This window comes from Falco naumanni, chromosome 4, assembly GCF_017639655.2.
Source record: "Falco naumanni isolate bFalNau1 chromosome 4, bFalNau1.pat, whole genome shotgun sequence".
Classification (NCBI taxonomy): domain Eukaryota; kingdom Metazoa; phylum Chordata; class Aves; order Falconiformes; family Falconidae; genus Falco; species Falco naumanni.
Genome location: NC_054057.1, coordinates 44,543,852 through 44,561,107, shown reverse-complemented (window position 1 = coordinate 44,561,107; position 17,256 = coordinate 44,543,852). Strand labels below are relative to the sequence as shown.

The window sequence follows — 17,256 nt, the reverse complement described above, 5'->3', positions numbered from 1 at the left end:
TTAGAAAGCAGCTCTATACCATGACAGCTCTAGGTTATGAATTAACATAGTGACTTTGGACTACCTGATTTTTTGTTTTGTTTGTAGATAAACCTGTGCTAAACCTGTAACTCTTAGGGTTGTTTTACACTAGTAACTTAAGCCAGACTGGATGAAGCACAAGCCTATGTAGAAGCCTGAAAGACATGCCCTGAATAAGTGTGAAATAGAAGCACTGGGGTCAGAGAAACTGATAATTTTTCAGTGCAGTCTCTGCATTCAAGGAGAGTGCTTTATGAATAGAGAATACAGGAATCCACAAATTCAGTGTCAGGATATTGGTTTCTGCATTTAAGTGCTCCAGGGATCAAGTGTTATAGAAGACTTTACAAGTAGAATAATTACTGTTAAGTCTCAGAAGTTGATGCTTTGTTGAACTACTTTTTTGGTGCAGGCTCAAAACAGCTTGCTTGATCCAGGAGCATTGAAGTTGTTAAGGTGTAGCGGTTGCATTTTCCAGTATAACTATTTGCTTTTAGGAGTACTGGTGTCTTTATTTTTGTTAATGTGACCCTATTTGTTTAGGGGGTGGAAATGATGTGCTGTTTACCTATTTCTAGGTGGCTCTTACAGACCATTTTTAACAGTTAAGGGTTTTTTTTAACTGTTAATGGTCTAATTCTATATTAAAAATTTGATCTGTTCAGAGGTAAAATTGCTTCCAGTAATAACCAAATTATCAACTCATTACAAGTCAGCCACAAATTATATCTTGCTGTTGTTTCTTTGAGTGAAGGAATGAAACAGTAGAAAAATGATGTTGGTACTTTCTGTGTAGACTTGTTACACAAATGAAATAAGCATCCATCCAGGCCTCAGGTATATAGTTCAAGATGTCTGTCATTCAGCACCTTCACCAGTGTTGACGTTCACTGGATGCACTGTGAAGAGTGTGCTGAGGTAGTGAGTGACATAATGTGATGGCTAAAACATTTAATTACTTGGGTTCCAAGAGCGTTACACAGATCATAGCTCTGAAGGAAGTAGAGCTGTCTGCAGACCTAGATGTAGCTAGTGTTGTTATAAGAAAATCTAACCAAAACATCTTCAGAAACTGGATCAGGTCCTGTTGGAAGTCAGTGCAAATAATGATGACGCCAAGAATCTGAGTTGCTTCTTGAACATAAAAATTGGGGGGAAGCAAGTGGTAAATTGAATTGCAAACTTTGTCTTGTCCAGAATGGTTTTAGAAGATGCTTCAGACTCTTAAGTCTTAGCTTTTTGACTTAAGATTTCACTCCAAGCTGGACAGCAACGTGTCCGATAAGGCCTTAGAAACTATGTTTTTTGAGAGGAAAAGAAGCATGAGTTCTGCCTAGAGCAATGGTCAATTTAACTAACTTGCAGGTCCTTTAATGTCTTCTGCTGTTGCAACTGTCAATAAAATACAGTACAGCATATGCATTGGCATTTAAGTATTAAAAATTTTGCAATGCTTTGAAATCTGTAGATAACAGTTTATTGCTGTCAGTGGGACTCTGTAGTGTTCCGGTGCAGGATTTGATAAAGAAACAGAAAGGGAAAATATAAGAAAGAGAAATCAAAGGTACAGGCTGGATTATATAGCCTGTTTCTGCTTTTGTTTATTTCATGAAATACTGATCCTAGGAAAAATATTATTAAAATATATTTTAATATATTTTAAGGGTAATCCTGAATTGTCTTATGTAAAAAGTGTAAGGGTGTAAGTAAAAATACTGTCTCACAGAATATTTAAAAAAATAAATAGAAAGGGTGGGTGATCCTCAGAGCAAATACAGTCTTCCCCTGTACATCTTCCATCAGAGCAAATGCAGAAACATCTATGCATACTCACAGCTCATTTTCTCTGTGTGTGTCCCTGTTTCTCATGGCTGTGTAGAGGGGATGCAAAAGCAGATGTCCATGCTTGGGGCATGGCAAAGGACACTATGTGCCTCCCTGTCTTGCATGTATGCAGCAATTTTTGTGGGGGCAGGTGATGACGGGGGGGGTGGGGTGGGGTGGGTGGCAGTGATGGTGAGCAGCTGCTCTCTATAGCAGGTTTCCTCCCTGATGGGAGACACCTCCTTGGAAGGCAGTGCAGTTTCCTCTTCTGGCAGTTTCTTGGTAGAAAAGCTTTTGCAGAGCATCCTAAGATCACAGAGGTCCTTTCTCTCTTGGCCTGAAAGCTCCATGGCAGCCCCCAGCTGCTCCACCCCCTGCACCTTCCCTTTGCAGGGGCAGATACAGACAGTCTCCAAAAGGAATCAAGTTCCTTTTTTTAATATAAGTGCCTAGGAAGCCAAGGCTAGCATTAGTCAAAATCAGGAGGGCTTTGAAAATTGGTTTGCTAGTGAGAAGGCTTTCCCTTGCAACACAAATATTATGTGTAGAGGGCTCCAAGAAACGCACAAGCAAGCATTTTTGCCGGCCTGTTAAGTAGTTGCTCAGCTGTCACCCTCTGGGGATAGGGGAATGTAGCTGAAGTAATTCTTGGTAAATAAGAGTAACTGTCATGATGTGAGAGCCTATGTTCCTGTGTAGAGCTTGGTTTAAAATTATTAGGCAGAGGCTACTTTAATATTTCTATCCTTCTGTTCCCCTTTTGTGAAAGGAAAAAAAAAATAGTGTGCCAGCAAATAAATAGGTCAAATACAATTACTCATACAGAAAATCCTCAGTTTAAGAGGGGGGAGAAGGAGGAGGAAGCTTGGAAGCTGCCTTAAAAGCCTTGAAATTGGCCTTTGAATTTTTTTTTTTTTTTTTTGAGTAAGAGGCAGGTGGAATTGCAGCAATTTGTAAAATGGCAGCTAAGTAGGAAATTGAAATAATGCTGTGTGCTAAAGGCAGATAAAATGTTGAATACATGCTAAACTGAAATGCCTAATAGCTGTAGTTGGATCAAGTTTGTTTTATGGAACTAATAGTTCTTCAAAACCAAGCTTGAATTGTATATGAAGCTTCCTTACTTTTCAGCTTTGTTTTAAGAAAAAAATTGCAATTTCATCACCGCAAAACACTTGCATTTCAGTGCATTAAAACTGTAAGAAGCTTTCTAGCCCAGGAAGTCAAACAAGAGTTAAGCATTCATTAGTCTTTCTCAAGCAAATGGAAGTTGGAAGGGCTCCCTTAAAGTAGGGGCTGGGTCAAAACTTAACCAAATGCAAAGCTTGGAGAAGGGAGCCTTACTCTCACCCTGCCCTACTCACCTGCAGTCCTCACGCTTGTGTCTGTGTTGGTGCAAAAAAAAAATGCAGATGAGATGCTGATGTGAGGGTGGAAGGCTACCTAATGGTACCTGCCTCCCCTTTAGGACAGCACCTTTTATGTGGTAGCCATTTGAGTATTAACTTTTAAATAATTCACTGTAATAAAAACTGAAATAAAAACAAAGGGATCCTGAACCTGAGCCTCTGCTGCTTTTGTCCATGTATTAGCTTCTCAGACACTCATGCTTCAGAGGATGTCATGGCCAATTTCATTAATGTCACATCATCCCTCTGGGGTCATGGCCAAACAGTAAATATTGCTGTAGGGTAAAGAACGCTTCTCTGGGGGAAAGAGTAACTCTTCCTGTTGCCAACTCTTAATGACTCTATTGTGAGTGTTGATACTGTGATTGTCATAGGGCACTTGCTACTGGAAATTCAGAAGTGTGTGTGGTATCTGATACAATGTAGGTTTCAAGCCTTTCTGTTTGCAAAGAAAACTCAAAACTATGAGGTCTCTTTATTTTCTAATTCTGATAAGATTTTTTTTATGTTAACTTTTTTTTCTTGTAGCTAGATTCAAAGTTACCAACTCAAAGAATTCAAAAAGCTTGAAAGGCAGGAATCTAGGTATTTTCTCTGAACAAGACTACTGAGTGCTGAGGGAACAATATTGTCTGTCATCCACAAGCAGGTTTTTATATGTTAATAGCATTTTAATATGTGCAAACTTTTTAAGGTCAAATGTGACTTGAAAATTTTTGCCTGCTCAGTTTGGAAATTGGAGAAAAGAGCAACAACAGCAAAAAGAAATAAAGGAGAGAGAAGCAATATTGACAAGCAACATTTGATTGCTGTTAACAGAAGACTATGTAATTACTAGATTGCAAATAATACTGGGAGAGGTTATATTTAAAAGATTAAAGTAAAATTTCACTGAAGAGACTTACCTACTCATGTTCAGTTTTGAAAGAAATGTTGATTTGGAACTGAAATTTTCTCAAAATAATCAGCCTTACTATAGACTTTAAGGAAATAAAGAACAAAAAAAGCCTCTGACCCATTCTCATAAGGAAATTGCGACACAGGAATGATTTCTTTGAAACTTCATGAACTAGTGGCAGAATTGCATTACCCTGAGTGTTTGACATCCACGTATAGTCTGTCTTCTGAAAAAATCTTTGATTACATATTCTCCCTGGGTCCATATCTTGATATCTGTAAGGAAACCATTTCTGGACTTGGTGCTTTACTGTATGTTTTCCTCAGGTATCCCATACCTTCATGTGTAAGTACCCTTCAGCTGCTTTTCTTGCTCTGTGTCATCTTGTGCTACTCCAGAACTGCTCCACTGATGAGACAGGAGTCAGTTGTGCAAAAATCTGTGAGGATGCCTATGGGGCAATTGAATTGCCTAGCTGCAGGTGCAAATAGCACTTCAAAACGTCTTATGGCTAGCTGCCTTTCTGTAGGGATGTCTCAGATAATTCTCCCTTGACAAATAAAGGAAATAACTTTTTAAGTGAAAGAGGAGGTTGACTATAAAGTCAAGACCATGGGGTTATTTTTTTTTATTGTGGTTGATGACTGTGATTACTGGTCAAAGCTATTGCTGGTTATCACTTTTACAGAGCATACATATTAAAGTTCAGAGTTTGCCAGACACTATTAATGCAGATTAGAGTGGCACAGTTTTTAAGCCTTTGTTTCCATTGATTGGCATTTATATTGGATGGTCTTTAATGACAGCTCTTAATGATCCTCGGTATGGCAGGATATAGAGTGGAATTTGCTTTTTTAAATCCAGGAGCTGGACAGATAGTGAGCAACTATCTGAAGTACAGACAACCTGCATAGAGATTTTGTTTCTGCAGTCTGAAGTTGGAGAGTTCATAGCTGAAATGTGCAGGAGAAACTTGCTGAACATAAATGTGATAAGGATTTTGCTTGTGTGCAAGTGGCCTTTTGTATTTCCGTGCTTATAGATACATCTGCATATTGTATCACATAAATGAACTATATTAAAATAAATAAATCGATCGCATAACTCACATAAATGAGTTGTGTGCAATGTCCCTAGCCCTAGTTTTCCAAACACAGTTTATAACTCAAAGAATAGCTTTCTGGTTCCCTGAATCATGACTAATGTTCCCCCATGACTTGTTACTTGGCATGGAAACGATTAAAACCAGTTAGTTAGATGGCTGCCTCCTGAGGCCAGCCAGCAGAGTCCCTCAAATGCCTGGACATCCTTCGGATACTGGTAGATACTTCTGATTGCCTCACACCTTACCCTTTTGTGCCACTCTTGGTCATGTCCCTTTGGTCTCCATTACAGAAACCTGCAGCACTGCCTTTTTCAGCAGGTACTTTTGTACTGCGTAGAGTGCCAGAATTGCCAAAATAGTTGCCTTAAGCAAGTAAGCCTCTTAGTTAGTACTTGCGGCCAATGCTCAACTGTCCCAAAACATTGCGTGTCCTGTCCAAACCCCCAGCTAAAATTCTCAGTCCAGGTGCTCTGAATTCCTGGCATCAGAAGCAGCCTCACTTTTGACTTTGATAAATGCCTTGCATGGCTGTTGCAAACACCTGTTTTGCCCATTGCCTTAATTGCATTTCTTCTTTTGAGCCTGCTGCTGGCTCTCAGTCCTTGGCCAGCCTGCTCTCCCACGCTGTCAAAACCCTGTGGATGTGCCACTGCCCTAGCTGTGATCTTTTGGAAATGCAGTGAGGCTGACTCCTGTTTCTCGAACCTGACTGTGGTTTCTTTCTCTTAATCTTGTGACAACCAGCAAAACTTTATCCAGGACTGCCACGTGCTTGGCAGGCTTTCCCAGGGAAAGCAAAATTGTTCTGCTTGCTGCTTTTAAAGCATCTCTGTTATGATGCTTGCAAGAACCCCAACCAGTACTGCTGCTTACCATGCTATCTTGTTTCTGGGAACATCCTGATCTGTCTAGCGCTCTGCCTCAGTATCACAAGCATCCCCAGCAAGCCTACACACTGTGTTTTTGTTCTGATGTGTACGTTATCCAGGATGCTGGTATCTGGCTGAAAGCTGTCTCCTTTATGTATAGTAATACAGCTAGCGGGAGGAGAAGGGAGTTGTGCTTCTTAGAGCTTTTGCAGGAGTTCTCAGTGCTGCTCTTCATTCGACTAAGCATTTTTCCTTTTATAGATCTCTCTCAGAACAGCCCTTCCCTCTTCAAGCAGTGAACCTTATGCATGCTGCTGCTTTTCTTCCTCGTGCCCTGCATTATCTTCCTTCCTGACTCTGACCTTCTCTGTACTGATCAGGCAGTTGGTGATGGTCATGTTCTGCCCACTGGCTGGCCGGCCTTAGAGGCATTTGTAGAGAGGCTCTTGAACCTACATTAAACATGTACCTGATTTTTCTTTTGGTTTTCTGCTTTTTCCCTCATTTTTCTTTAAGTCATAATGAGTCCTAGACCCTGCTGCCTAAACTGTTCCCAGTTCCAAGTAATTTTTTTAATTGCTTAGAAAGCACTGCATTTGGTGTTCAGACCAAGAAATGCAGCAAGATCAACCTCCTAAGCTCAGCCAATAAATACAAGAAAAAGTCTCCTCCTGATTAATTAGCTTATTAACCATGAGTAAATAGCCATATGGTTCATCTTGCTTTGATTCATTTGCTTTCCTCCCCTAGTTCTGTCTTTTGAATCAGAAGTTCCTCTCCCATAAGAATCCCTGTTCCTTTTGTGTTCATTCCTTCTGTGTTTTCCTGCCCATATGACTCTTGTTTATATTGACAGCAACAGACAGGATATGTACAGAGCTTTTTACTTACAGAAAGCAGTGTGTCATCAGTTGCTGATTCTTCTGCACAATAAGGAAGTGTGTATGTATCTGTCTGTATATTGTTTAACTGGTAACAAAAGAGATGAAGTTCACCTGATGTAGTGGTGTAGAGATAGGAGTAAAGGTCAAGAGCTGTTGGACTTCAGATATATGTTCAGTATGTTAAACAGTATTTAGCAGTAGAAAGGTTTGAAATACGATGGAAGATTCCTGAATCGTTGCTAGATGTTGATATTCATATTGTCGCTGCAGTGGAGGCAGAATGTAACAGTGATTAAGGAGGAGGTGGAAAGATTCACCCGTAAGTGTTGAGTGGCACTGCATAAGGCAAGGAAAGAGAGGAAGCTTTTCGGTTTTATATTTTTGAGGCAAGCAAATTTAGTAGTAGAGGCTAGGTAAGAAACCACGCCACCTTTCCTTTTAAGCCTTTAAAAGGTTCCAAGCTGTGACTGCTGGGCAGGGACGGGACCAAGAGTTTCACTTTTTGATCTCTTTTAACAGATTCTTTGTATTATGCCATTGCCCTTGGCAGCTGGTGAAGTAAGGGGAAGGGGTCATGTATTCCTGTGAGAGGGGAAAGCAAATTACATTGCTAAAAGCCTGTTTTAAAAATATAATTTATATATATATAAATATATATATAAAAGTAATATATATATATATAATAAAAATATAATACTTGGGAGACTACCCTGGCATCCTGAAAACTGAGCCTTTGTGACAGAAGTGGTTTAAATGCCTTAATTCTGCCACTCTGCTGGTGAACCTTTGCCTAGACTGGGGGTGAATGGGATGACCTTCAAATTTACTTACCACAGCTAAACTTTTTCATTTTAGTTTTGGAGCAGGTTTTGCGTTTCTGTTCTTTTAATAGGAATAACTTTAAGGGCAGTAGCTTTCAACCTTTTTTGGTTTTTTAAAACCCAGCTGTTTTTCAGTGGTTTTGCAGACCCTGTCAGAAATATGCACATTGCTGTATAGCATATTTTAGTTGGGTTTTTTTTTCAGTTCATGGATGCCTTTAAACTGGTCTGTGCTGCTTAGAGGAGGAGAAGGAGTACAAACTGTAGTTTGAAAAGACGTGCATTAGGAGGCTTGTTCTAGAAGTGATGGTTTATTTCCAAAGAACCTCAAAAAAACCATTGGGATTATTTTATGTTTCGGGGTTTTGTGTTTCCTTGGTTTTTTTAAACTGGTGAAACTAATCCTTTTCTCCATTCAAAAACATGAGTCTTTTCCCCTGAATAAAGTTAGAGAACTCAACTTGAATTTACTTAAAATTTTACATTTGTTTTCCTTATGAGGCCACGTTTCATAATTTTTTTCTCCTCTGCAATCATGAAGGCTGTAAAAACTGATTTAGTGGAGTCATATAATGACTTGATTCTAAGAGCTAAAATTTCAGAATAACAATCATTAGAGCACTGCCAATGCAGTTTTGAGCAGCCAGCACTGTGCTAGCTTGAATCAGATTTCAATCAATAAACCAGAGGTGAAAGGCACTGCTGCTCATCATGTTTGAGAACTCCTTTTTCTTTATTTACCATTCAATGCAGCAGCTAGTATTTCTTCAAAACACACAAAGGTTAAGTGTCAAAACAACAGGCAAGTCTGTTCTGCGCCGCCGTATAGCTGAAAATGGTTTTGTGAACAGATTCTTAAGTGCACACTGCCACTGAAATAGCATTGATTGGGGTTTGGACTTGTATGTTGAGCAAAGGGCTTTTTAATCCTTTATTGCCCATAAGGACCCTGGCAAATGAATCTGGCAAAACTTTGCTAAACTTAATTTTGACACAAGGGTTTTTCCTGTGGTCACTTAGTCAGACATAGGACTTTCAATGACTAAGTGAGCCAGTAAAATCTGTTAGTGTACTGGGATGTAGCTAATTATCAGTAGACACAAATGATTTCTTTATTAAAAAATGTGATATCTGTAGTTTAACCTGTCCTATCAGTTGTGATGGATCTGCCATTAATTTCTACCTTTTTCCCCCCCTTATTGGCAACGTTAAGTGGCTAAAAGCCAAGGTAAGAAGTGTTATTTCTCCTTTGACCCACAGTGCCTTATGTGACTGATAGTAGAGGCTGCAGAGCCATTAAAACTGAAAACTAGCGCGCTCTTATGCTCTCCTCTGCTTTCCATAGGATATTTAGATTAAACATGCTATACTTGATTTTTTTTTTATTTACAGCATTTAGTGTGTGTCAATATATCTGCGATACATTGACATCTGCATTTATACAATAGATACATTAATTTTTCTAACACATGTAGTGCTTTGCTCTGAATTCAGTAGATGCCTTGATTCCCTTCACTTACATTTTTTTGCAGGAGACTTCCCAGACAACCTGAATGACTCTGCTAGTCAAATAGCAGGGGCAAATTGAGAAATTCTGGGCCCATGCTGACTGTATTGCACTGTCAGTGTTAAAGTTTGATTTAAATTATTAACACCCAAATGGAGATGAACACAAATGTGGCTTCCCTTTAAAGAAAAGAGGATATAAGAGATTTGTGCATGAACCTGTCAGTTGCCTACCTTTCTGATATCTGTCGTAAATTAATAGCAAAAATAACATTAAGCTTCTGTTTAGTCTCTGTATTTCCTGGTGTCTGTCTTTGTGTAGTTGAAAACTTGCTGTTTGACAGCTGTCTGGGAATTCTCACTTCATATTCTTACACTTTAAAAAAAAAAAACAAAAAACTGTCAATAATAGAGCTGCTCTGTTACAAAAATAAAATCATGTTTTCCCTTATTTCAGCATGGAAATAACCAGCCTGCAAGAACTGGCACCTTGTCAAGAACAAATCCGCCTACACAAAAACCACCAAGTCCTCCCATGTCAGGCCGGGGAACTCTGGGGTAAGAATGAAGACTGCTTGGTCCCACTTGTGCAATAGAAAGTTTTAATTGTGGCAGTGTTGATGTTTCTTAAATACATGGATAGATGGCAATTCTGATTGCTTTAAGCAAAAAACACGATTACCTTTCTGCGTAAACCCTTTTAGCTGCATTGACTCATTTTCATGGCAACCTTTTGAAAGAATGTTTTTTCATGGAGGAAGGATTTATTATAGATAGGGGTAAATGAGGAGGCTATTGTTATTCCTGATTTTTGGGGAGAAATCCGTAGTGACACAAAAGAATATCATTAAGGTTTTATTTCAGTGGAAGAAATACTTAATTTTTAAAGTTTTTGTTTATTCATTTCTCAATACTGTAAGAGGTATGAAATGGCTGGTGGTGCCATATTTATTGCATTACCTAAGCAAAATTTGTGGCATTGCAAACACATTGGCCACATTGATTCTCACGGGCTTGCACATTTTTATTTTTATGCCTAAATGAGGAAGGATTTTGCTACTCCCGAGTCCCACTGTGACCAGAGTTCCCTGCCGTAGCAACTATTCTGCTGCTGTGGACCTGTGGGGTGTAAAATCTGCTTATCTTGGTATGCCAGCAAGTAGTTGTTGCTAGAGGCCAAAACATTAATACTTCAGAAGCTCAGAGCACGTGCCATACGGTTTTGTCTGTGCAACATTTTCCAAAAGGCATCCTAAACAAGACCTTCTACCTATTTGTCACTCTCAGTCTTCCCTTTATGCTGTGGGGGACAGAGGCACTGTAAAGCTGGCTGTCATGGTTGTGTTGGCTTCAGGTATGTTATCTGGGAGAGGTGGGGTGCTGGAATAATGAGGAGTAATGAGGGGGAACAGGATGGGAATCCGGAGCAGTGGTCAAGGAAAATTAGAAGCAGTAACTCCTTTTGTTGAAGACTTGGTGATTATTTTTTTTAATCCTGATTTGATGCTTTGCTGCATCGAGATGGCAGTGTTTGTTGTGTATTCCGCAGAGAAATTACCCTAGAGGTTTCCTCAGCATGTTTTGTGAAAATTCCCATTGCTTGAGGGCATGCAATCAGTATTCCAATTGTCTCTCTTATCCCAGCTGAGAAAGAGTTGTTTATCAGCCCTGGGAAGTTGGGTAGTGCTTTCATGTCCTCTTGGATGTTAGCGTAACAGCAGCGTTGATGTGCTGGTGAGCTGGCTGTCGGTAATGCTCCCCCCTGAACAAGCCAGAGCTGTTTAGTTGCCTTAGCTGATGCCTGATAAGGATTAATCAGCTGAGTGTCATTTCCAGATGAGCTTGACAAGAGGCAGCAGTTGGTTGAGGGGGAGGAATAATGTGGGTTTGTAACAGAGATTTCTATCTGCCCTCCTTGTTCAGGAAGTACAGCTCTTGTCTTGAGCAGCCATGTTCTGCCAAAGCATGAAATATCACAGGCATGACTGTTTTCCTAATATATGCAGAAAAAAATTGCTAGAAACCACAAGGATGCTACTCGTCTCCTTTTGATCCAGAAAATGGAGATAAGCCTGTAAAATCAGAATGAACTTGGTGTGTAACATGGGCCTTTAAATATCTGCTGCCTGTTGTGCAGCTTGTCCCTCCAAGGCAGGACTGTCTGAAGGAATATGATGGGGAGCGAGTCTGGCACAGAAATCACGTGGGTTTAAAAGGGAAAGGGACTGCAGGAAGCAGAGGTCTCTTCACCGGACCAGCAAGAGGCTGTGGAAAACCTTGGACTCTCAGGCTTGGAAGTACCATTAGAACAAGTGAGTTTCTGGATCTGGCTGGAGGGAGCAGTTGCAGTCGTGCCTTTGAGGGTCCTGGGGCAGAGCAAGGCCTTGGACTCCCTGTAGCTCTCCTTGATGGCAACGGGCATCAGCTCCACACTGAAGCACTGGAGGACAATGAGGTGGGAAGTGCTGGGCAGCGTCAGGAAAGAGAGTTTTCCTCCTCTGCCTAAGGCTGGCAGAAGAGCAAATGGAAGGATTGGACCTGAGTGATGGAAAGAAGTCGGTTTTGACTTCTCTGGTGCTTAGGAGTTTGAGTTGTTCAATGAAGTGAGAAGAACAAGGAAGAAACTAAGGCATGGCTGAACCTGAGGATGTAGTGGGGACTTGTTGTTGACAGTATTTTTAAATTTTACAAGCAAAATAAATGGTATTAGAGCTGAGTAGCAGTTTCTATTGCCAGTGCAGCCCAAGGTAGAATACTTTAAAACATCGGTTTTCAAGGTTATTTCTGTTGGAAGCACATTTAAAATCTTCCCTGTTTATCTTTTTATTTGGCGGTATTTAGAGCTTTATCTTGTACAACTGGAATACATAGTTTTATTTTTCCCATGACTGATCTCTTGGCGGATCTATAGGTGGTGGCAGTCTGCATATTAAAATCATCTGGTGTTCTTTATATAGACAGACTAATTTACAAACACCTCAGTGCATGCAAACAATTATGGTATTTCCACTTCTCTCTTTGAGAGGTTTTAATAATAAAATGGTACAGTTAAAATTTAGTACTGTTTCATTCTATATTGAAATAAGGAAGTCAGTAAGTTTCTTAAAATACCGGGAAGCCATATAACTTACAAAATCAGTTATAACCAGTAATTGAACAAACGATTACATGCCAGTAGTTTAGTATTTTTGTTTTTACTTAGCTGGTGCATTGCCAAATTCCATGTCTTGCGAAGGATCTCGTGGTTGCTGGTGAGAACTGAAGAGCCCTGCAGTTCAGTACAATAAATGCACTGTTCTTAAGGCAGTAATGGGTCTGGTAAATAGATCTTGAAAGATCTGTGTTATATTTCTGACTTGATGCAGTCTGCTAGGTGACCTTGGAAGTCTCTGGGCTTCACTTTCTTGGGCTGCAAAATGGAGACAATCAAGCCCATCTGTGAAGCACTTTAAGATTTGCTTAAGTGATACGAGATTACCTTGATTACTGTGTGAAACAATGCCACTAGGAAGAGCACTGGTCATTGCAAATGTAACTTGTTCTGTGAATCTTCCAGCCTTTCTACTGTCTTAGTAAGCTGAATACCTTTAACCAAGAATACTTCTGGAAAGCATTGGGTGGGGAGGGAAAGGGGGGAAGGAGGAAATTCTTACAGTGGAAGAGTTTGTCACATGCAGTGTACTGCAAGGTAACCCCAGAATATGATGCAACTGAAACTATTGTATGTTACAGAGTTTAAAGAATATAATTTGGGTGGTAAATTTAGTTTAGGCTTTATTAACCAGTTTATGTGCTGTAGCCCAACTTGTATGGATCTATGTACATAAGAGCACTTCAGGGAGTTGGATGTGACCTGTCTACCCTGCCCAGTGGAATTTGTTTAATGTACTGTAATGTGGGTCACTGTGCAGTGATCTATCAAGAAAACTTTAGAAAACAAATGGCTTCACTACTTTATTCATTTATCCTTTTGATCTTCTGATCCTTTATCTTTCTGTCTTCAAACCTGTTTTTCCTTGACCAGACGAAATACTCCTTACAAAACCCTGGAGCCGGTCAAACCGCCGACAGTCCCCAATGATTACATGACTAGTCCTGCCAGACTGGGCAGTCAGCACAGTCCGGGAAGGACAGCTTCCTTGAACCAGAGACCAAGAACACACAGGTAGAGTGTTTTCTCACTGTAACTCTTTCCTGCCTGGCATGGTAGTGCTTACTGAAGTCAGAAAACTTTTGAAACTTTGTGCCTGTTGCCTTTTTGTGAAAGGCAAAAGGGGAGTTATTCTGCCACTCTGCATTAACAGAATGCACTGTATGCACTGTATTGTTGGCTTCTGTAACACATAGAAGTGTCTTCATACTCTATAGAAGTCTCATTGTATCTAGCAACTTCCATAACCATAGGGCTTATTTTATATAATCACTTTATTTTGTACTGTGGTATTTGTTTCCCAAGAATAAGCAAAACTTCAAAATATATGCAGTTGCCAGGCAGGGTAGTGATGGGTCCTAATGGGTCTATAGCTGCATTATTAAACTTAGCCTAAAATACACTTAGGCTTTTACTTTTTGTTGTTTTCAGGACCACTAATTGCAAAGGGAAATCTCTGTTGATGAGAAACTCTGAAAGAGCCGATTGCTTTCTCTTAGCTAAAACTTAACACTCATTATCAGTGCTAGCATGATAGAAGTAGAAAATAAAACCTATTCACAGAGCAGGTATTGGCATCAGCCAGTTGTTTCCACATGCTTAAGGCTTTGATGAAAGAGTATTGTGTGTTTTGGGTGAGAAGGGAGTTTGAAATGTACCTTTGGGGTTTTTTAATGTATTTTTTTTTCTCAAATTGCAAGACTAGATCTTTTTCTGAGCCTCTTGAGTGAGTTCAGTTTTTTCAATTTGATTTTTATCACAGGCTTCAAACTGCAGGGGAAAAACAGGCAAAAGAAATCAATATAACTAGAAATAAGAGGTCAGCTTATTTTTTTAGAGAGTTTCTTAATTATTGTTTTTTCCTTTAAATTCCCAGTAGGCAATTAAATGCAGCTGATCGCTAACAGCGGTTGAGATGGTATTTTGTACATGGTAAATCATGAAATACTGTCAGAATGAAATAACTTCTAAATCTGTCTGCAACGAAGATCTTGTTAATCTGTTTAGCTGGCTACTGTGAATGCTCCCTACTCTTGTCTGACAAGATCTTCTTTTATGTAGGCTGCAGTTAGAGATTCAGCTGCAGCCATGGTGACAAGATCAAGGTCTTCAGCAGACGGAACACTAATTTTGAAGGAATTATTTTGGCTTCCATTTCAGATCACTGATACTCTTTTTTGTAACACTGTTCTTTTCTTTAGATATATTTGAATGATTTGTGCTTGACTCCTGACAGCACTGATTTGTAGCTACCCAGGAATATTAAATAAACTGTAACATCACTGAGTACTTTTTAATTAACATGGATGGGTTAAATGGTGTTTTGGCTTCAAAGCATCTTGACTACTTAGTTCCCTTTATATTACTCATTTAATCCATGTAAATTCAAGCCTTGGCCTAAGGAGTGCTCTTGGAAGGAATAAGGACAGATACTGCCTGAATCTTTATTCTGTTTCAGCTCCCTCAATGAAAAGAAGCGTTACGGCCTCCAAAGGCGTGTGTAGAAGTGTTATCCAGTAGTTCACTAGAAGTGTGTTCTGTAAAAATCTGTATTGCTGGCCTCTAATTTGTGTATCATATAAGAGTACTTAAACAAATTATGACCTGGCTGCACTGTTGCCTTTCAGACTACCTTAGAAACAAATTTCTTATAGACAAAAAGTGTGGGCAGGGGGGAGTGTTAGATATACAGAAAATTACCCACATCATACGCCACACTGCACCCCACCCTAATTGATTTATCATGGCTGTCCTCAGTTAAAAAGTCCTCAATCTAAACTTTGCTTCTGATTAGAGGAAATGATCCTTCAGCTGACAGTACAAATAATCTTAATTATTTATGGTTTGGGCATGAACTCTTCCATCCCCAGCTTATTACCTTCAATTATTACAAGGCCCCTGAACTATTCCTGCAGTTGTTACTCTATTGCCTAGAACTGCTATGGTTGCTTACCTTTTTATTTTTTAAAGCATTTAATTAGATATTTTATGCGTAGTGATGTTTATCAGCTTAGCTAATTCCATTTATTAGAAGTGTAATCCAGACTTGATTAGCTGTATGTAATTGTAGGTAGAGCCAGGCATTTTACAGGGGATTTTTCAACAGTCTATAATTGAGTTAGGCTAGCAGGGCTCCCACATGGAGCATGACTGTTGATAGGCCTTTGCAGGAAATGCTGTGCTAATACTTGTGTTTGTCTTTTGCAGCGGTAGTAGTGGAGGAAGTGGCAGTCGAGAGAATAGTGGAAGCAGCAGTATTGGCATTCCCATTGCCGTGCCTACGCCTTCACCGCCAACCATTGGACCAGGTATGTGGGTCTCTTCCCATGTTAACTTAAGGCTATAATGTCAGTTGTTTGTGTTTGTGGTGGGATTTTGACTGAATACGATGGGGTAAAAACTGTCCTGAAGCTCAGTCCTCATCAGGAAACCTCTTATGAGTGCTGGAGGACATCTATGAAGTTCTATTTCTTTACGAAAAGTATGTGCAGAACAATCACTTATAGAATAGCGGATGGTTAAAACGCCTTTGTCGGTCCATGTTTTTACAAGATAATCAAGGTGGGGAAGGGAATAGGAGGAGAGTGGTGTATCCTTTTAAAGTTTAAATATATTTTTAAATGCCTGTCTACAGTTCGGCATTTCTGGATGCCCTGAGAAGCAGCAGCAACTATGTACGTGTTTGATGGGAAATGTTGTCTTCTAAAATAACTTGCTACCTTTACCATGTGCCAGTGATGGCATGCACAAGTTCTTTTTTTAAATTAAAGTCTTTACTGCAAATGAAACACAGAAGATGACCTATGAAAACACTGCTAGTAGTAAAATTCAGGTTTATCCACCAGTGTTGGTTATGCTATGATTACAGTCTGAAGTTGCTGAGGTGTGATGGAGATCAAGAGGGAGGAGAACTAGTGTGTACAGGGTAGCACAGCAATAAAAAGAGAACCATGCAGGATCTCTCAGCATCGAAAGCATACTCCCTTATCTTCAAAGAATGATGGTGAAATGTGTGAGATCTTTATTATAAGCTGGCAGGATTTTTATCTTGCTAGTAAACCAACTCAGTTACTTGTTTACTATCTGTGTCTTTTGTAAGAACATAAAACTAATTTGCACAAGAAAACAGTGGAGTCCTGGTGTAATGTAATTTTGCTATTGCACCTGTTGCATCTCTGTTCCTTGGATGACAAGTCTTCACTTTCTTATGCACATATAGGCTAGGCTTTCCTTTCCCAAGTGTTTCTGATCCTGCAATGGTACAGATAGGCATGAAATCTTACTATCACCTGTCATCCCATAAAAATCAATGGGAATAAAGATCTGCAGGTACAGAACCTTGTGTAGGTTCTGTAGATCAGGGCCTGGGTTTGTATCAGTTGACCGCAGTTGAATTTCTATATTTATTTGGGAAGCCTATCAAATGCCGGTGCTTTTCTTATTTTTATTTTTTTTTAATATGGCCTAATTGGGAATATAAACTATTTTATTAGCACACATTTCTGTTCCTTCTCCTCCTGGAGCCCCGCCAGCACCACCACTGCCACCACCTCTCCCGATGGGCAGTCTGATAGGTGAGACTTGTGTAATGCTGAAGTGATTGCAGTCATGCTGCATAATCAATAATCATCTCTTCCTAATGGACTTTGTAAAGGTGCTTTTTCTTTTGTAGTGGGTTCTACATGATTTTAGTATAAAAATCAGTTCTGGAATTATTTTTTGTTTGTTTTTAAAAAAATCTAATCTCCACTAATTTTCTGTGGTTAAA

General features: G+C 39.6%; 1 protein-coding gene across 14 annotated transcripts in view; it reads left to right on the top strand.

The window, feature by feature from the left end:
* ABI1 (abl interactor 1) overlaps positions 1–17,256 on the top strand; it is an 82,067-nt gene that overhangs the window by 53,140 nt on the left and 11,671 nt on the right. For 4 of the 14 annotated variants that reach the window (XM_040589287.1, XM_040589283.1, XM_040589280.1 and 1 more), the window contains exons 4-8: positions 9,045–9,059; positions 9,795–9,895; positions 13,362–13,502; positions 15,696–15,796; positions 16,982–17,062. In XM_040589287.1, the coding sequence (XP_040445221.1) occupies positions 9,045–9,059; positions 9,795–9,895; positions 13,362–13,502; positions 15,696–15,796; positions 16,982–17,062 (439 nt within the window). The remainder of the gene's footprint in view (positions 1–9,044; positions 9,060–9,794; positions 9,896–13,361; positions 13,503–15,695; positions 15,797–16,981; positions 17,063–17,256) is intronic. The other 10 variants (XM_040589288.1, XM_040589285.1, XM_040589282.1 and 7 more) reach the window with 3 other exon arrangements.